Genomic DNA, 21,007 nt, shown 5'->3' on the forward strand with positions numbered 1-21,007 from the left:
TATCAATAACGGTTCGGTTTTGACAGCCCTAAACAAGTAGTAATAAATAAAATGATAATATTGTTATATTACCCATAACTATTATAACTATCTAATAGTTGGAAAATGAATTGGAAATAATTAAAGCATTAATAATAAGAGTAAAATAGATATGTAATTATAAATTATATTTTAATTTTTCAAAGTTGGACGAGTACAAATGGATTTCTATTTTTAGTTTTAATACAACAGACAAGTAAAAGTGGACAGATGTATTATAGTACTCCCTCTATCTCAATTTATGTGATATAATTTGATTAGGCATGACTTAAAAAAGAAATAAAATATTTTTAAAACTTATGATCTAATAAAAGCCATATATATTTATGTGTCTCAGAATAATTTTATTAAGAGTAAAAAGTGAAGTTTCAAGTTAAATTATTTCTAAATATAGAATTGTATTTCCTCCATCCCATATTACCCTCATTCCACTTTCTCTTTTACACGCCTTTTAAGAACTTATAAATAAAAGTATATTTTTACTACATTACCCTTATCTCTTTCCAATTATTGCACTTTAATTAAAATTTGTTAGGGAAAAGGGCCTGATTTACCCCTTTACTATTGGAAATAGTCCACATTTACCCCCCGTTATACTTTCGGCACAAATTTGCCCCTATAGTTACCTAAGTAGCAATATTTGCCCCTATTTTTAACACCAGTCCACCGTGGCAATTGTAATATTTTTTAAAAAATCCATGGTGGAAAATAAAGTCCCACACCCTTTTAATTTAACCCGACCCAACCCGATCCATATCCTCTCTCCATTTCTTTCTTCTACCTCCGACCAAAGCCACCCAACCACCATTGAAGCCACACAATTACTCCAAAATGCAAACCCATTTTGCAAAACACCCAATTTCTCACAGTCAGAAAACAGTGTTGCGCAGCAGTGGTATTGACAGTGAGGGAGTTTGGTGGCGAAGCGGTGGTGTGGTGTAGGTTGTTGGGTGGCAGATCGGGTGTGGTGTTCTCCTGCGTTATGAGTTCGCTAGAGTGGGAGCTTGTGACAGTGATAAGGGGGAGGATAAAGAGGATGGTGATGGAGATGAGTAGTGTTTGGCGTTGGGTTGAGATGGAAGAGAGAGGGGAAAATGTTGTTTGGTTGTCTTGGGGGTGGTGGTGCCGCGAGACAGTGGTGTGGTGTATCTAAAAGGTGAGAGAGAAAAGACGGGGCAATGACGTGTGGTGGTTGAATCAGATTTGCAGAAATTGTGTGGCTTCAATGGTGGTTGGAGGTAGAAGAAAGAAATATAAAGGGGAGAGGGTGGTGAGGTGGTATGTCACGTGGCATGCCACCTCATCCAAATGTCAGGTCACGTGAAATTTTAATGGCCAGCATAGAGCATAATTAAAAATAGGGGCAAATATTGCAACTTAGGTAACGGTAGGAGCAAATTTGTGCCGAAAGTATAACGGGGGGTAAATGTGGACTATTTTCAATAGTAGAGGGGTAAATTAGGCCCTTTTCCCTATTTGTTACTTTAAAAAATAATTAATATGAAGGAAAAAGTAGGAAAAATTTAATTAATTCTATCTTGATTTTGTAAATAGATAAGTATTTTGACATAAATATGTATGGTAATGTGGACAACTGATATAGAAAGGAGGGACTCTTTTTTTTTTTCTTTCTCATTTCATACTACAAAGGAAAGTATAAGATCAGTATATTTGCCAATTTCTTTCTCCCTCGGGTTTCCACATAAACAATTCAACGTGCTAGCCCGCAAGTCCATGATCGCTTCCTTTTTCCGGTAACTTAGATTCCCTCTCTCCAGATCCACTCCACACAGATTAAACATTCAACAAACAAATCATTAACACAAAGCAAAAATTACAAATTATAAGCCATTCAATTCATTATACATTTCGAACAGAAAAATGAAGGACGACGAATCAACACAGTCATCGAAGAAGGAAACATTATCTGATTGGACAATATTTGGAAGAGGTGGATACAAGTTTTATGCATTGGCGGGTATACTTTTATTAGCATTTTGGTCAATGTTTACTGGTACTGTTACTCTCCGTTGGTCTGCTGGAAACCTTAATAGTCTCTCCGATCTCTTCGATTTTCCTCTCTCCGATGATCTCGACATCCTCGTACGTTATTACAATGCTCTATACTTTTTTACCTTTGTGTAAATAAGCGAGTTGATTTCTCAGCTCAACTAATAGTTATTATCTCATAAACTTTTTTTTTTTGTTTTGTTAAAAAGATCAAATCAAGAAGAATAATGACTTTTTGAGATAATAACTATTAGTTGAGTGACCGAGAAATTAACCTGTAAATAAGCTCATCCATTATTGTTCAATTTACTCCATCTATTTTCTGTCCCAATTTATGCGATACAGTTTGGATTTTGGGAGTCAAACTTCTTTATTTTGACCCCTAAGTTTTCTTGAAAAATAATTTACATTTATAGAAATAGGTACTATAAGTCACAATAATTAACAATTTAAAATATTTAAAGGGCATATGAATAAATCGCGGTTAAAGATTTTGTTGTTTGACTCTCGAAAAACTAAAAAGTATCACATAAATTGGGACAGAGGGTGTAAATGTTTTTTGCACTTTTCGTATCTCTAGATTTAAAGTAAGTAAAGTTTGACTATGCTATTACCATTTTGATATGGGTAGGATTGTGAGTTTGAATTTAAAAGGGAGGAATTAGTAGGCTTTTGGCCATAGATTTCAAATAATTTTCACTTTGAAATTTATGGAGCTGGAGTTGAAGATGGAGTTGTGTTTTGTTATACCTCTTTGCCTTTCTGTACATAAGTTCATTGATTGTTGTTCAATTTACTCCATCTGTGCTAAAATGTTTTTCGCACTTTTACTATTTTGATATGAGAAGAATTGTAAACTTTGAATTTAAAAGGGAGGAATTAGTCTAGTTCGATTTAGAATTGACTATCAATAAGCTAGAAGTGGCAAATAAATTTGGATGGAGTGGGTACATTGTGAGTGTTTGATTGATTCTTTGAGAAAATCATATATGCTTTTACCATTTTGTAAGTTTGAATTTAAAAAGGGAGGAATTAGTCTTATTCGATTTAGCTCCAAAATTAGTTAAAATTGACTGTCGATAAGCTAAAAGTGGAATATATTTGGATGGAGTGGGTACATTGTAAGTGTTTGATTGATTATTTGAGAAAATCATCATCTTTTTGCAGGAAATGGAAGAGAGGGAAAAGTTGGTGAAGCATATGTGGGATGTGTATACTAATAGTCCTAGGATCAGATTGCCTAAGTTTTGGCAGGAGGCATTTGAGGCGGCCTATGAGGAATTAAGCAATGACGTTGCTGAAGTTCGAGAGGCTGCTATCTCCGAGATCTCTAAGATGTCTCTCCGATTTGTTCATATCGAGCTGCCACCTCCGCGTTCGCTGGTTAGTTCTCTCTCTCTTTTAAATCCAGTTATTTGGGTGCCTCTTTTTCACTGAAAGTTGTTTCCTTTTTGTTATGATTTCTGAGCATGCTACTTTGAATAGTTAGTAACAGTCCTTGAAACCTGAGCTGTTGTTATATGAAGGGAGTAATAATTTTCAACAAGAATCATTTTGTGAAAGATAACATCGAATATACATGATATACAAGTAGCCTTGCAGGATAACAATTAGATCTTGTAAGATTTTGAGTGCATAGGTGATTGAGCATTAGGTGCAAATGCAAGTATCCAATATAATATAGGTAAAGATTTTCAAGGCTTAATTAGGAAATTGTTCAGGTAAGCTGCATCTGCACTATTGGACCTTCTCTTGTGGGGCTGTGGGTGGAACTTGATCTTTTGTGCTTTTACACATGAAGAAAATCGTTAGAGTCTTACTACTATTTATTTGAACACTGTTCTCAACTTGCTTCACAAATTTAACCTTGTCTTGAGTATATTGACTTGTTATGTTGATTATTATTTTCTTTTATGAAGTAATGAAGAACTTGTTATTTCAATTGCCCATTTACTTGGGATGCCTTCTTGTAAGGTAGAAAAGTGTATTTTCCATCGGAAAGAACTTCCTCTATCCAAAGTTGTATAATTTGGTGACTTTTCATGGCGGTTAAGTGAATAATGTTTTAATGAGTTAGTATTATATTTTGTTTGGGGTTAGTATGTTAATTAGAAGATTCAAATCTGCTTTAAAGATAGCATATAGATTCAAATTAGTAGATAACAATGTCACTATATGTTAATTTGGCTTTCAAGATGATAGATTTTGCCACATAGAGAAAGACAGAAAAATTTCAGGACAGACCAAAGGTGAAAGTCAATCAAAGTGAGAAGGATGTAGTAATATTCTTCTTCTTACATAACAATGACAATGCGTAAGAACAATATACATCTCGATAGATCACTTTTCCCATATAAGATTATTTTGAAGGAATAGGAGTGAAAGGAATGGAATGAGAAGGAAAGATATTGTACCTTTACTGATCGACATGGCCTCTTACCAGTGTTATCAAAGCGGAAAACGTAAAAAAGCTTTAAGGTCCATTGGGCCTTTAAGCGCAAAGCGCAAATAGGGTCCATTCGTATCTTTATTATCATATCTAGTTGACCCCTTTGTAACTCATTCAGCTCCAGTTATCTTCTAAACTTCCAAAAGAGAGAGCTACTAGACTTTCTCATTCTTCTGCTTGACAGAAGTGACTAAAAATTTGTATCATCCTCCTACAGAAACTTATCCTGGTGCAGATATCAACTGTGTCTATGTGGGTGCTATCTGTGATGCTGGTGGTCATAAGCCCCATCCCTCTACAATTAACTAACAGTCTTGATAAGCGTGTAAACATGATTGATATTTAAGAAGAAGAATATTACTACACCCTTTTCAATTTGATTGACTTTCACCTTGGTCTGTCCTGAAAATTTTTTAGTGGTGGAAGAACAAATAGAGGGAATGGTAAAAAGGGTTTGGGGTGCTGAGGTGGCATGCCACGTGACATTCACATCATCAAATGTCAGTGCCACGTAGGATTGGATGTCCACCTTGGACAACTTTAACGGAGGAGGGGTATAACGGCAGGGGTATATTTGGACCCAAAGTATAACGAGGGGTATGTTTGTCCCTTTTCCAATAGTACAGGGGTATATTTGGCCCTTTTCCGATAGAATAACCACATGGATCTCAGGCTCCATCTCATTGTAATACTAAGTGAGTTCATCTGCTCTAGTCTTGGTGGACAAGATTACCGCACCACTACTTGTGGATTTTAGCAGACTGTCCAATGGATTAGTCGAGGTGTGCCCAAGGTTTCACCCGGACAGCTCTATATTAACAAAAAAGTCAACTGCTTAGTCCTTTTCCATCTCAACTTGAGAAATTTCTTCCTATGTTGCATGTTTACCCCTATATCCAAATTCTATTAGGGGATAGGACAATTATGTGGATAATGAAAATCAGGACCGAGGATATGCTGTAACCGTGATAATGGACTAAAGACATTCTTTTCTCCTCTTCCATTTCTTAGGTGGGTAAGATTGTGAAGCTGATTATTTTCTGTCATAACTTCTTTTCATGCTTGCTTACATTTTCCATCAAATTCTTTTGTAACTTTCTTCGTTTAGTTGAGATTTCTGAAATCCTTCATCATCTACAAACTTTATTAGTTCCATCTTTTAGTTCTTGAAGAGTAATTCAGAGTTTGTCCAGTGACATTCAGTGGGTGTGGGTTTTGTACCGGTTATGGTCAATCGATTTTGGGTACTTTGACCTAAATTCGATTGAGAAATTCGAGACAGATACAATGATTTTCAAAATCAAAACAAAAACTAGGGTGAAATCATAATTTAGGCATATGTTATTTTATCGTTAAAAGATATTTGTGTTAAAAAGTCCGCAACCAGAAGATGCTTTAAAGATATTTTGGGGTCAACATCACTGCTGAATGTGCAATGAACTCAAGAAGTCTATCATGGCCTCTATCTCATTTGCAATAGCCATGCTACACTAGATATTTGAGTTATTTCTAGCCGAATCCCCGCACCCGTGTCCATATCTGGGTCAGTACCCCCAAATCTTAAAATTTAGATCATGAAGGATCCGAGCTCTAGATCTGCACCGGAGTCCGAGCAACTTAGGCCAGCAGTAACCTTTATGCTCTGTTGTGGAATATGGATACTTCTTGATTTTGTTTTACTTAATGATTCGCGAACATTAGCAGTTTTGGATTTATTAAACTGAAAATTATCCTCTAGCTGTTCCTGTGCAAAAGCCGTGAGATCTTTAGTTTTATGCTTATCACTTCTATATTTCAGTCTTCTTTTCATTAGAGAGCTTGCAACCTCATTTGTTCTCCGTGTGAGAATCTCAAAGGAGTTAAATAAGTACAATATCAGCCACTATACTTCCGCAGAATCTTTCTTGGAGTTGCTACACTGGGCTTCTACTAAGTTAATTATTCAAGATCTAAAAGCAAGCAAATAGTCCATTCGGAGGAGTTATTATGAACTTCAAGGGAAAAATGCATCATTGCCACAATTGTGATCTTTTAAGGATGATACTACTTTCAGGGAGAAAAGAGGAATTTAAATCAGGAATTCAGTAATGTAAAGGTGTATGATATACTTGTTACTTGAATTTTTTTTTTTTTTTTTTAATAGTTAAGATTTTGTCAGCTGCTCGTAGTTCTCTCCATATTCCGTTCGACCTGCCCTCTTTCACCCTTAGTAGGCGTTTGGACATGCGATTTCATGTCATGAGATGAAATCAGCGTTTGGACATGCGATTTCATCTCATGAGATAAAATCCCAAATCATCCAAAAAGGCATGATTTGGGATTTCAAATCATGATTTCAAAATTTTTAAATGTAAAACTTGACCCATAAGTTTATATTTTGTAAAAAAAGACCCATAAGTTGGTAGATATTTTTAACAATTACTCCCACCGGCCATTTACTAATCTCATTAACTTCTACCAACCTTCATTTATGTGGGAGGATTATATTAAAGAGTAGTTACATTACTATTCATGTTAAGTTTTCCTTTTTATTGAACTAAAGTTTGATCAGTTGATATTGTATTTTTTAGAAAGGCCTTTTTGTAGTGTATTAATTTTGTTATGAACTGTAACTTGCTCATTTGGTAAGATTGTATAAGAATTGGGAAAGTTTTGATAGTTTTCATAACTTGTGGGGTTTTTATGTCTATAAGAAAAAATACAACTTAAGAAATCCAAATTGCATGTCCAAACATGATTTCATCTCATGGTTTCATCTCATGCTTTCAAATCATGTTCAAACGGATTCTTATAATTTTGCAATTGCTCCTTGAACATTTTCAGTCATTGTAATTGATATGCATGATTGATCTTTCCATGATTCATTTCAGGGAGTAAGAGAATTAAGTCAAAAACAAGCTGAGAACAAACAGAGGACTGCAACAGGAAGTAACTCATGACAAGAAGAACATCAAGGATCCAAATTTGCACGGTTTCCACTTATTTATACAAGACGAATGAAAACATACACTAACCTGCTCCCTGGTATTTGGCTAAAGGGCATATTTGGGAAAAGATTACATTCAGGTTCCTCGCATTTTTGCAACAGGAATGAACATAATTAACTTTTTGTTACCTCTGCTTCTTTTTCCCTCTATCCCATCTCCCCATTGAAAGCTCATACAAGTTCAACAGTATCGTTACTTAATTGCTTCATGCAACGAGATTGGAAATTTACTTCTGAAGTTTTTAACACTGGAAGACCCTTACTAATTTTTTGTTTTACACTTCAGATACCCATTATACGAACTTGAAAGGGAATAGAACGATTATATATTTATATTGAGTTCTCATGTTAATTAACTTGTTTTTGTTAGTCTGTCAAGTGATTTTATGTCGCACGCGGCCTTATTTTAGGTGTTAATATTCTTCCTGTATAATTATGTTTCTTTTCAGATTCCACGTTAGAAGCTGTTGAGATCCTTGCTATAAGATCTTAAAACTTTTCTTAACAGGAAGCTGCTCTTGTTTCACTTTGTCATCCCCCCCCCCCCCCCCCCCAATTTACATTATATGCTAGGTAGATGCTGGCTTTAGAATCCTCTTTTCTTAATGTCACCTTGAGTATTTTGATCACATTTCTAATGGTTGGTTTCAGTTTGAATTTTGACTCCTGTTCCACGAGCTATGTACTGTTAAGCTCTTCAATCAACTTACCCATCTATAAGTATCTCTAAGGATATGGTCTAATGCTGTTAATTTATAAGATTTAAGTTAATACACGGACATTATAAAGGGTTTTATACCTGTACTAGCCATGATCGAGGCATGTCTTTTTTATAACTATGGTGTTCGGGTTAGCACATCTTTTGGAAAGAAATTACTTAACGTTTTTGCTTCCGTTGGAACCCAAGACCTTAATTATGGGTTTTAACCCACTTCGTTGACCATTAAGCCATACCCTTGAGTACAGATCGAGGCATATGTTTGGACAAGATAACCAAACATTTGTTGGCATGTGCTTCATATAAGCTTAATTAGTAGTTCCTCACCACATCATCATTGTGTATAGCTGTCTAGTGAAATAGCAGTAATTGAAAAAGGCAGCTTGATAATCTCTGTCAAAGACAGATAGTTACTGCAGGAAAAGGAGAGAAAAGAAGGGACATGCTCATGGATGCATGATTTTGTTTTTGTTCCCTTGGATTCCCTATTACTTGAATTGACTTTTCAGTGGGCATTTGGGCCTATCTTGCATAAAGCTTTCATCACAATGATAATACTGTTGTTTTTTTTTTTTTTTTTTTTGTTTTCCTGCATATTTTTCTCTAAGTGGTAAGTCTAGCAATGATGATACCAATGGCTGCATGATGAAGACAAATGATTGCCTTTTTCCTCTCCCATATGCCCTCATCTACAATGTTTTACCTAATTAATTATTTTAATCTTTGGGGATCAGTTTTTTTCCCTTGTTTAAAATAAATTCTCTTTGTTAAGGGGATAAACGATGCTTAAATATTGGTAAAAAAATTACGCGCATCAACTGTCTACATCAAACTATATGAAATTACCGACACATTGCACATATTATGATTTGATGTAAATTTTTACTGTACGTATTGTTAATTAATTGTAACGACTAATAGTAAAGGTGTTTTACCATCAAACTAGACTCACTAGTCTGTTATGAACTCCACTTTTTATGCACTAGCTCCCCTCTTACTAGACAAAAAGGTGAAAACCAAGGGTAAAAAGACCGTATCACGCTGGCCCACCGCGGGATAAAGCTAAGGTACTGCAAGGAGTCCATCCGAAATTTCTTCATCGAAAAATTATACTGTATATGCAAAATTAAAAATATTTGTTATGTGTATATCATAAATGTTGAATCCCCTTGATTTTTTCATGTGTTTATTTCATTATATTTAAATCGCCTCTTTGAAAATTCGGTTCCACCACTGGCCCCACCTCACCACCAACCTCCGATATCCTTGTTGTAGAATCTATTGCACATCTCACTCACTATTCTCTCTAGTCTCAGCATTAATCACTTTACACTTTCACACTTTTTGTCATTAAAGGCAAAGTGGAGAGTTTTCTCCACCATATCATTCATATATACATACAGAAGAGATCAGAAAAAGACACGAATTAAAAAAAGAATGGCAAAACGTTTCAAGCTTAGAATTTCCAAAGCTGTCTCAAGGTCCTTCCAATCTTGCCGTTCTAAGGACCCTTCAACTCTTCCTCAAGATCCTGTCCCTTCATTCCTCCCATCATCATCCCTTAACAACACAAATACACAACTCATTATCCCACTCCCTCCATCCAAACTCCATCATGGCTCCTCCATCAAACACCATGTCTCGGGGGCTATGCTGACTGCCGGCTGCCCATGTCGCTCAAGGACCAGAGAAGCATACACATCCGATGATAGCGATATCAGGTGATACTTTTTTTTTTTTTTTTTTTTTTAATCAGTCCCAAAAAGAATGTTTGAAAAAAATTAACTTAAATTTTTTTATTTTATATTTAATGAAATGATTAACCACATAAATGCTTAAGACTTTTTCTAGACCAGAAGCTTCAAATGACTCTGAATTGTATAGGTAGTACATAGATTTGTGGAGCAGTTTATTTCTTTGAATCTGCTTATTGTGCTTTGTAGACATGAGGATAGTTTATTTTTTATTTCTGTATCGGGATGGTTTGGTCGTTTGTTCCTCTCCTTTGTAACTTTTTGTCGATGAATAATTGAGGTAGGGGTCTATGCCAAACTCCCCATCACCAGGGGAGGTGAGAGCCCCTGTTGTTTGTTGGATTGATTTAAAAAATAAAAAAGGAAGCTTCAAATTTCTGTATTTCTTAAATCACGTGTCTAATCAAACAAAACTACATAAATTAAGACAGAGGAAGTAATGTGTAACGAGATTGTCCCAAAAAAATGGATTTTAAGACTTTACATACTCCTATTAAAAAGACTTGTTGTTTTCAAGTTTTATTTAAAGTTTAAATAAAACTTTAAGAACATTTTCATTAAATTTGATGATATTCTGGATAAACTTAACCTTCTAACTGTATGGAGTGACTAAATCACTTTGTACCCGTATACAGCGTCTTTGTTGTCTGTATGAACTTGTCTGTATTTTTCAAGCAGTATACATGGCAATATATAGTATACCTCTTTAAGAAAATTAAACTTCTTGTCGTGCCTCAAATCTTTAATTTCTTCTTACTACATTCGTTTTATTTTTATTTTTCTAACAGGCCACCTTCACAAGAATTCAAGTGGAATAAAGAAGAAGACAAGTTGCGACATGTTGTTCAGACGACCTACGATGATGAGACAGAACAACAACCTCGTAGGAAAACATCTTACTCCTCTTCTGCCTCCGACGATTCAGACAACGACGAGGTTTTAGCCTTTCCTTCCGTAACAGAGAAAAACAAACGCCAAGGCACTAGAAAGAAAAGAATTAGTAGTAAAACAAGATTCCTTACGATGATGAGCAATACGTCCTCAGCTGATGAAAGTGGAATTTTTAGTAGTGAAGCTAATTGGGATGATATAGATATTAATGATGAAGAAGATGAGACTGAGACATTAGTGTCTTCTTGTAAAAGCATGGACTTTTCGAATGATTCGTCCTCGGATTTAAACCAAGAGTTGGAGACAATATATGAGACTACCACGACAAGGCGTCAAAAAAAGAGTGGCACTGGCAAGAGAAGATTAGTCAAGAGCACAAGATCCAGCGTTTCGAGGGGCATCAACAATATTGGTACGTAGTAGTGTTGAATTATGTGATAGATTTACTTATCTAAAACTTTAAACTGTCCTAGAGTATATTTTTAGAGTTCGTTTAGTAAGATGCGGAAGTCATTTTATGTCTATCCCAAAAAAAAAGAAAAAGAAAAAAAGGAAGTCATTTAATGAAAAATATTTTTTCAAAAAAAAAAAAAAAAAGAAATGTTCGTATATCAAAAATTAATACTACTAATGTTAGCAAATCAGAGTGTTTTGATGAAACTTTTGAATACTAAAGATCGAAAATAATAATTAAGTAATAACTAAGTGTCATTGGAGCAAGTAATGTTAAATTTTATGACCATCTCATCTAAAAAGTTAAACTACTGGAGAGATTATATTTTAATCCTCTAATTATATTATATCTAAACGTACACCTCTTCACGTATGAGCTTGATTCCTTATCATATAGGTCAAATACGTGTATTTTCTTTTTGCTTTTTGAATGACGGTAAGGTACGAACCTACAACGTCTTAGCTGCTCTGGTAATATATTGAAATCTATGTTCATCTCATCTAAAAACTTAAAATATTAGGAAAAAATATATTTTAATTACTTAATTATATTGTATCTCAACAGATTGAACACCTAAAACTATTTTTCAGGTAGAAGATCATCAATTTCAACGATCTCATCATCGGACAGCGAGGTACCTCCGAGGTTGTCAGTGTTCAAGAAGTTGATACCATGTAGTGTGGACGGGAAAGTGAAGGAGAGTTTTGCCATAGTGAAGAAATCAGAGGACCCATATGAAGATTTCAAAAGGTCAATGATGGAAATGATTTTGGACAAACAAATGTTTGAAAAAAATGATTTAGAGCAGCTTTTGCAGTGTTTCTTGTCATTAAATGCTAAGCATTATCATGGGGTGATCGTTGAGGCTTTCTCTGAGATTTGGAAGACATTATTTTCAGCTAAATCATAATTAATGGGAGTGCTAGGACCATAAGCAGAAACTTCCAGTAATTAGGATTTAGGAGTAATATTATTTCCTGTCGCGCCATCAATCAAGAATCTAGGCTTAATGTCTCTATTGGAGAACTAGCATTAGTTGCTTAAACAATGTATGTTAAACGTACGTGAACCAAATTCAAGGTTGAAATCTCAATCTTTTCCATATTCGATGTTTGGTATTCGTTTTGGATCTGATTACTTTGGATTCATGCTGACAGAGTGTGTATAGCGCTTCTCGTACGAAACCAGAGACTCATGTTTAAGAATGCAAAAATATTTACCGTTCTGCGACAATATTGGTGGTATGCTATAATTAGTATACAGTAATTTTTTTTTTTTTTTATTATCTATCCTTTCCTCCCCCTAAAGGAAAAAAGAATCTCTTTACAATATGAGATGACTAAAAGGTGAAATTCCAAAGTTACCTATTTTAACACTTTGGCTTTGTCAAGCACCGTAAACCAAGTAATTATAAAATTAATGCTATAGGTTTTTATTAGATTTTATTACTAAACCTTGAGTAAATTAAAGTAGAAAATTACATTCTATTTCTAGAAGGAAAAGAGAGAGGAAATCGCAGAGCTTGGAGTACAATAAAATTATTAGGTTTACAGACAATTCTTACAATACAATTATTAGTTTTAAATACAATTCTTACTAAATTTTCAACGTTACCGTTATAGCACTACACTTCACCTTTATATGCTTTACTAGTGTCACTTGGCCCGTGCCCAATATTGACATTAAAATTAAATTTATAATTACTTACTTTTTCATTTTTTTCCCGATTTTGGTGACATTAAATTATTGAAGGAGTAGTTCGACATTTTCTACGAACTCCTAAAAACTAAATCATAATATAAAAGTATTTGAAAGTTAAAGAAGAATTTCTTTTTACTTTCAAATAAATTCATGATATAAGAGCTCTTCTCTTTTTTATTTCATTGAATGTTTTTGAGAATATAGTATCCAATAATCCAAATTGAACTTTATCATATGTTGAATTAATTTCACTTATTTTTTTAGAACTAAATCAATGTTGACTAACCAATTATTGCAAATAGATATTTGAGGGCTCAAGAAATGCTGACACAATTTTCAACCACAAATAAATAAATAAACTATGATTTATTAATAGTAAATAAGTGACGTTATAACTAACAAGAAATGAAATTATGCATTATCAAGAAACAATCTATTGACAAAGCTAATCATTAATTTGTCTGCAAATGCTTTTCATCTTTATTTTTCTTTATTGCACTGGGTATTTTTAATATTTATTGTTGAAATTCAACATCAAAATAGACCGTCTTATTCTTTTTTGAAAAACATTCCAAGAAGAAAGAACAAAAAAGAAGATAGAAAGAACAAAAAAGAAGATCGATTTTAAGCTCAAATTAATAAACAACACAAAAATATATTAGTTGATTTTATTAGCTATCCTAAAGGTACTACTCTCAATAGCAAGCTCATCATATAAGAATCCTCAACAAATTATTCGCAGTAATGTTAAATTCTAAAATCTATAGAGGAAGGAGTGCACAAGCAATATTGTTAGCGGAATCTATAATTTTTGAGCTTAATATAGAGAATAAAATCTATAAATAGACTTGCAAATATCTATGTTAGTGGCACCCATCTGAGAAGATGGAATTATTAAGTAATGAATATGCAGTATGTCTAATTATATTGTCTTAGTAGATTTATTATGCATGGCGCAATATGTTTTTTGATTTCATTTTTTGTTAAGGAAAAAAATGTTCCTTCCGTGTCATTTTATGTGAAGGTATTACTATTTGGGTAGTCAGACTATTTTTCTTTTATTATATTTTTCTTACTTTTTTAATATTTTGATATACTAACTATGTGGACTTACGATACTTTTGAATCATTAAAATAAATTTTATATATTTGAAAATTACGCAAAAATCTATGAATTGTTAGTTCTTTTATTTCTTGAATAGTTGCACTCCTACGTGAATCATTATAATTTTTTAAGATTATTTTTTGTTGATGAAAGCTTATAAATAAAATAATACAAGCAACACATGTCTGTTTACCACGTAGAAAATTAGTGACAAAACATCAATGCATGCAACACAAAATATTACGTGGAGGAGGGAGGGGGGGGGGGGGGTGGAGTGGAATTTAATTAGGGTCTTGCAAAATATCTCAAAAGTGTTTTTTCTTATTTAATGGCAATTAAAGTAATACTAAACTAAATTAAGGGCAACATAAAAGAGGAATAAGACAAAATCTTAAAGTTGAACAACAAGTCAACAACACATGTCATTTTTAAAAGTAACTCTAGATAATTACAAAAATGACATTGTGAGGACTATAAAAAACTCTTTCTTCATTCTTGCTTATATATAGTAGTAATATTATTTGGCCCAAATATCCATTTCGGTGTTTATTATCAAAAGACCAAAAAAAGATTCTAATATTGGGACTGAAGAAAGTAAATGCTAAAATGAAAATCAGTTATCCGACGACATTTTCATTTCTTCGTTGCCTTGAGTAAAATAGATGTGATGTGACCTAATAAAAAAAGACAATAGCAACGTAACATTGACCGACCACTCTAAAGAAGCTGATTTTTTTTTCGTTGGATTTTAACTCATGTCCGATATCTATATTGGGGCTGACTAAATTCGAATTCGCGTCGAGAAATCCTACATGAAGGTAAAGCACACTCCTTAACAAAGACGACTCTGTCCCCAACAAGGCTCAAATCTAAAAACACGGATAAGAATGAAGCTAATTTCACTCACAAACTACCAAACCATAGACTCATAAAATTACGGATCAGAAATTTTCAAGATTTTTCAGGTCATTTACTTCCATGGCGTCTATGCAATATTGTTGATTCAGCGCGTTTTCCACAAAATAAAAGATTCTTTCTGCTATGACGTTTTTTTATTAATTTCATATAATAATGATATTTGGGACAATATGTGCATATTTCAATTAATTTATGAGCTTGTTACTTTTCTTTTTAATATAGACTAGTTCTAGGCACGTGCGTTGCACGTGTGCCCCATGTTTATTTTGAACGATTTATACACATTACATGAAGACATTCGTGTTAAGTAATATAAAACGTAGCTGCACAAATTAGCAGCTCTATTTGCGGAACATTTTGGGTGTTTCATTGTCAATTACGATGATAATGTTAAAATCTGAATGTGTGCAATAAGTAATGGAAAATGTTGCTGCAAAAATTTGAAGATCAGTTTGATGAATATGCAGTGTGCATATAATGAGTTGCTCATCAGTGCTTAGGTGTGTCGTTGTCCTCTAAACCTGAAAATTGTAACCATTGAATTTAGTTAGGGTTGGCCGATAAGTAAGTGGTGAATTTTTTGTGGTATTAGGTGCAAACATGTTATATAGTGTATCATACCTAAGACATACTTGTAGACGATGTTCTTTGTGTATGTCCCGCTTCGACATGTTGGCTGCTCTGTCAAGACCAGAAATTTGGTCGTGGACATTGATATCCCTCTTGAAAGTGCAACGTACAGTTGGCCATGCGAGAATACATTTTGGGGCAAATACAAACCAACATTGGGAATTGTTTGACCGTGCGCTTTATTTATTGTCATTTCAAAGCAAAGTGGTACTGGAAACAGTTTCCTAATGAATTTGAAAGGATATCTTTCATTTTCCGAGGGTGACGGTTGAATTCGTGGAAGGAACACATGCTTAGTTGCATAATGGCCACTTGTAATTTCTGCATGCAAGATATTCTTGTCGAAGCCTCTACATATCAGTCTTGTGCCATTACATAAGTTGTTTGAAACATAGGATTAAGTTATGCTTATTAACTATTTATTTAAGTCACTGGTGATTTGCCTTTACAGATGTTGAGCGAACATACTCCTTTACGTCGCAACCAAAAAACAATTGCGTAGCATCAAACAACGTAATACTTAGAGATTGTTCCTCAGCAGTGACATCAAACTTTAACCTATACCTACACCACAATTTAAGAGTTAATCATTTATTATTTAGCTGGTTGATATAGAGAATATTTCTTGTGCGTTTGTTTGTGTAGTTTACCTCTCCTCATAATCAATATCTTCTCCCGAACAGTTCACAAGTTGCAGCACTCTCTATAACAGTTACCCGCCGGTAGCATTTCTTTGATAACATGGGTCATTGTTATTGTCAATGCCACCAATCTCGCCATTGATCTTATAGTAAATGTCCTATAAGTGAATTAGCAAAAACAATTTGTTACATTTTAAACTTAGAGTAAACGTTCTGCTGCATATTTCCAGAGGAAGGTACCTTCACACTGGCAAGTGAACTATCCAAAATGTCAAAAATTTTCACATTTCGGGCTGTGCGCATTAATCGACTTGGCATTAAATTTATGTCAATATTCTTTGCCTTCATGCTATCATGCCTGTAGTTGGAAATAAGTTTTTAAAGTACCTCACATAAATAACATGTTGGGAGGTTATCAGTAAGTGCAAAGCGAGATCAATTGTTTACCACTTCTGGATATCGTCGGCCTTTTCAAATGCTGGGTTGATTAGCAAAACTACTGATAGGAATCGTGGAAGGGACGAAATCCCCTGTTTTTATAGGTTTAATAAATTTAGTGATCAATTCAATGTTCCTAAAATATTGATACAAATATGTTATGCAGGTGTAATTATACCTTTGTAAATAGACCATTTAACATCACAAAAAGCAAGCACAAGTTTGGTATTTTCAAGGTTCTTTAACAATTCTCTGTCAATTTTAGCTAAGTCTCCCGACAAAGTCATTATTTTACGATCATACCTATATATATATATATATATATATATATATATATATATATATATATATATATATATATATATACACACACACATATATAATCGAGTTTCTTAAAAGTTATTGCATCTTCATGTAATAAAGTTCATTGGATAGATGAAAAGTAACTATTAACTTACCTTCCATTTGTAACCATGACTTCTCGCCTTTTGGTTCGTCCATCTCTATTTGGTGCTTTTACTCTAACTAAAATACAAACCACATCTACAGAAAATCTGGATAATCAAATACAGAATAATTTTACGTGAACAATACACAATAAACATATGCAGGAACTTACCAAAGAAAGTCTAGTAGTGATCTTTTCGGCTTCTTCAAAGAAAATAAAACCATTCGAGAACTGTTGAGTCATAAACTGATTGTTGCACTAGACCACCTTTGTGTTGTTATTAAATGCTACTTCGAGGTCCTTATGCGCAGATAAGAACTTCGGTTTAGTAGCGTTTACCTTTCCATTTATAATGTAGTAGCTTTGATTTAGTGTAAAACATTTATTCCAACTGTGTACGTCTTTGTTGAAAAGAGTAGTTTGTATTTTTGTTCCCTGTGGCAAGGCGTATAAGCATACAGTCACTAAAGGAGGCTACATATTAACTAATAAGTATAACACACTATTACAATAATGTCACCTCTTCGTCAACAAAAATGAGCTGCCAACGAATACCCTCGCCATTTTCAGTTTTGTACTCTTTTGTTAAGCCGCGTCGAATGACTAACATTTTGATCACCCATTCTGTTGCATATCTCTTCAGTTTGTTAATAGGTATACACTGGTTACTTAACTCTTCTTCACTTGCCATTGTATTCCTGTAGTAGCTAGGAGGTAGATGCTACCAAAATATGTATTTATAATGTAGAAACTGATTCCCCTATCTAATTTTTACCATTCAGATGATGCACGACCAAATACTATACATAGTTGTCGTACAAGAATAACATTCAAAGATATGATACGTGACAAACATATATTATGGAGCAATTCTTTTGTTTTGGATTTTAGAAGTGAGCAACTTCAACTGACAATAGTATAATTATCATAGTGAGTTTTATAAAGAAAATACAAAGTGGATAAGCGTTTCCAGTTTTTGTGGTGCAGTAAGCAAGAAACTGTTTGAAGCATTAAAACACTCATTAAATCAAAATAGAAAATGAGCTAACAGATTGTAAATGTAAGTTTTAAGAGAATTGACCAGTAAATGACTAAAAGTAGCAAGGAAATCCAAAACAAAATATGCCAACAATTAATGTGAACAACCAGAGACAGTGCATCAAAACTTGTACATTTCAACTGAGTAGTTAAAAGATTCAGAACAATCTCATATATCTGTAAGAAGAAATCTAAATCAATCACAACGCGCAATCCCCTAATACAAACAAACCTTCATAGCAATACATGCAACTACAGTTACGTCAAATGGAATTTTTCTACTTTCTACAATCCATTCTTTTATATTTAGTACGTATTTCTAATTTCAAAAATACGATTTTAACAGGTAAATATTCTCTATGATTCAACAGAAAGCATAATCTTTTAGAAAAGCATAATTCACTAGACAGTTCAAAGAGAAACCGCAACCTTTATGTTAAAATGGAATTTAGATTTTTTCAATTCAGCAGAGTGACACAAGCAGCAAATAAATAGAAACAACATAAAAAACAATTCAAATGACTTGTTGAACAGATCGGTAGAATCAAATATTAAGGAAACATCCATATAGCTAAGAATCGTAGCAAAAGAAACAGCAAACAACATTCTATCCTTTAAAATAGAGAGTCACAACATGAAATCCTTTTCCAACAAAAACACACAAAGATCACAAAAATTAAAACTGAAAGAAGTGCTATTTGCTCGGTAATCCCATTAAAGTGGCCTTTCGAATTTCGAGAATCAAACTTATAAATTAACACCGGGAATTCATGCATAGGAGCTCTTCAGTTTTAGAAACTAATTCACATATTTGAAAATTACATAAAAATACTATATCATTTATAATTAGCAATTGAGAATATTCACTACAAAAAAACTGGGATTAGCTACGAACTCCTCACTAATCTGTCGATAAAGATCTCTTGTGTTTAAAATCAGTACCACAAACACAAAGCCAATGTTTCCCAAATTTTTTGTTGTGAGTTGTCCAGTCCCCTTTCGCGGCAAAAAACAAAAGAAGCAGAAAATTGAAGTAAGAAATTAATAGTTGTGACATACATACCTAAAGAAAGTATATTTGGGGCAGAGAAATAGAATAATGGACAAAGACAACTTATGGTGGACATTTATATAGAGCAGCAAAGAATGTGAAAAGGTTGTGAGCAGAAATTAATACATGATAAGATGAATAAAAATAATTAGTATAAATTAGGTAATATACAATGCTCTTAATAAAGATTTTCAAAGCACAGATGTTTGACATGGCTGAAACTAAATACAGAATTGAAGGAGAAGCAAATACAGAACAGAACAATATCCTTTCAGATGCCACATGAAACGGCTTTGAGCATTTTCTTTGGTTTATCAAATGGGTTTAATGACTGGATTATTATAAAATGGTAGAAAGAGGGGAGCAATTCTAGGAGAACAGATTAATGAGAATAATGAGGGAGGAGAGAAGCATGAGGAAAGTGAGTATTGAATGAATTATTTGAAGAACCTGTAAATAGGAGTATTAACTAATGACTGAACGTGAGTGAGAGTATTAAATAAGGATTGAACATGATTGGATTTTACCGTAAGGAATTTAATAATTATCATCAATGTAATTATAATATTACTATTTAATATTTATTAAATTTGATGATTTATATTTATTACATTTTAATTAATAATTAAATTACATTAAGGGCAAAAGCGTAATCCAACTTTGAAGTTGAGAGCTTCCCACTTTTAATAATATATATGATGTAGATGACTTCACTCATCAAGATTTGGACATATTACGTGTAATGTAATGTTCTTTCCACCTTTCCTTTGAGGGTTTTGCACATCCCTACAAAAAATATTTAATAGCTTTAATCGTAATAATATTTATTTAAATCACCTTTTATTTTTCTAAATAGTGCTTATCACTTAATTGATACTCCATTAATTAGAAAGCAAGGGCTGTTTACCCCGAATTTAGGTAATCAATTGAATTTATAAGTGAGGTATAGGATATGTGGATGAACTTTAATCTATTTTGGGTTTGATGTGGGTACGGTTACATAGGGATTTGCGTGCAATAGTATGTGTATGTGAATATATGCGTTAATGACTTGAATAAAGATGTAGATATTTATGATTAAGCTAACTATGTTGGAGGAATAAGCATAAATAAAACGCCACTGATCCGGACTAAAAGAGAGAGAGAAAGAGAGCTTCAATATATATATTTTCTATTACAATGTTCTAGATCTACAAAAGCTAACTTACTAAAAGTAGGAAATGTCCCTCTATTTATAGTTTTTGTAAATGGGTCTTTCATACTACACAAAGCCCTTTTGGAATGAAGAAACCCTAAAAGGATAAGATAGGACCGTACGGTCTGACACCCATACGATTGTCAGTACAAATTGGCAGGACGATCTTGACGCGTGGCGGTTCCACAACTAGTTAACTGGACTAACGGCCACATTTAATTCGGACACGGAGAAACCGGACTAACGGCCACGAGAACTTGACTTGGCGAAACCGGGCTAATGGCAACGCTGAGTTTGGTCCGGATACACCGGACCAACAGATTTACTTCTCTTTTCTCGGATAAGCCACATCTGGTGCAATCCCCACTCTGAAGAAAAGACTGATCATACTCGTGCTCATTTGATCTTACCCTCGGCCCCGGTGTCACTGGTCTTGTATATATTGGATTTTTACCGTATACAGATAGTCCCTACACTTTTCAGACCGTAGTTTTACCGGAGTAACTGTTATACCCTGTTTTAACCAGAGTCAAAATGGTTT

The 21,007-nt window shown here is 33.7% G+C and overlaps 2 protein-coding genes across 3 annotated transcripts; both read left to right on the forward strand.

The window, feature by feature from the left end:
- Positions 1-1,674: 1,674 nt before the first annotated feature.
- LOC132036886 (uncharacterized) lies at positions 1,675-8,010 on the forward strand. Of its 2 annotated transcripts, none has more exons than XM_059427292.1 (3): positions 1,675-2,142; positions 3,217-3,432; positions 7,369-8,010. In XM_059427292.1, the coding sequence occupies exons 1-3, from the start codon at positions 1,921-1,923 to the stop codon at positions 7,435-7,437; spliced, it is 507 nt and encodes a 168-aa protein (XP_059283275.1). In that variant the 5' UTR covers positions 1,675-1,920; the 3' UTR covers positions 7,438-8,010. The 2 variants fall into 2 exon arrangements, with proteins under 2 accessions (XP_059283275.1, XP_059283276.1); XM_059427293.1 differs by lacking the exon at positions 7,369-8,010 and adding an exon at positions 6,297-6,685.
- Positions 8,011-9,403: 1,393 nt separating this feature from the next.
- LOC132037296 (transcription repressor OFP7-like) lies at positions 9,404-12,402 on the forward strand. The gene is made up of 3 exons (XM_059427788.1): positions 9,404-9,923; positions 10,745-11,259; positions 11,892-12,402. Exons 1-3 carry the CDS (start codon positions 9,640-9,642, stop codon positions 12,209-12,211), a joined length of 1,119 nt encoding a protein of 372 aa, XP_059283771.1. The 5' UTR covers positions 9,404-9,639; the 3' UTR covers positions 12,212-12,402.
- The last annotated feature ends 8,605 nt before the right edge of the window (positions 12,403-21,007 follow it).

Source organism: Lycium ferocissimum, chromosome 11, assembly GCF_029784015.1.
Source record: "Lycium ferocissimum isolate CSIRO_LF1 chromosome 11, AGI_CSIRO_Lferr_CH_V1, whole genome shotgun sequence".
Classification (NCBI taxonomy): domain Eukaryota; kingdom Viridiplantae; phylum Streptophyta; class Magnoliopsida; order Solanales; family Solanaceae; genus Lycium; species Lycium ferocissimum.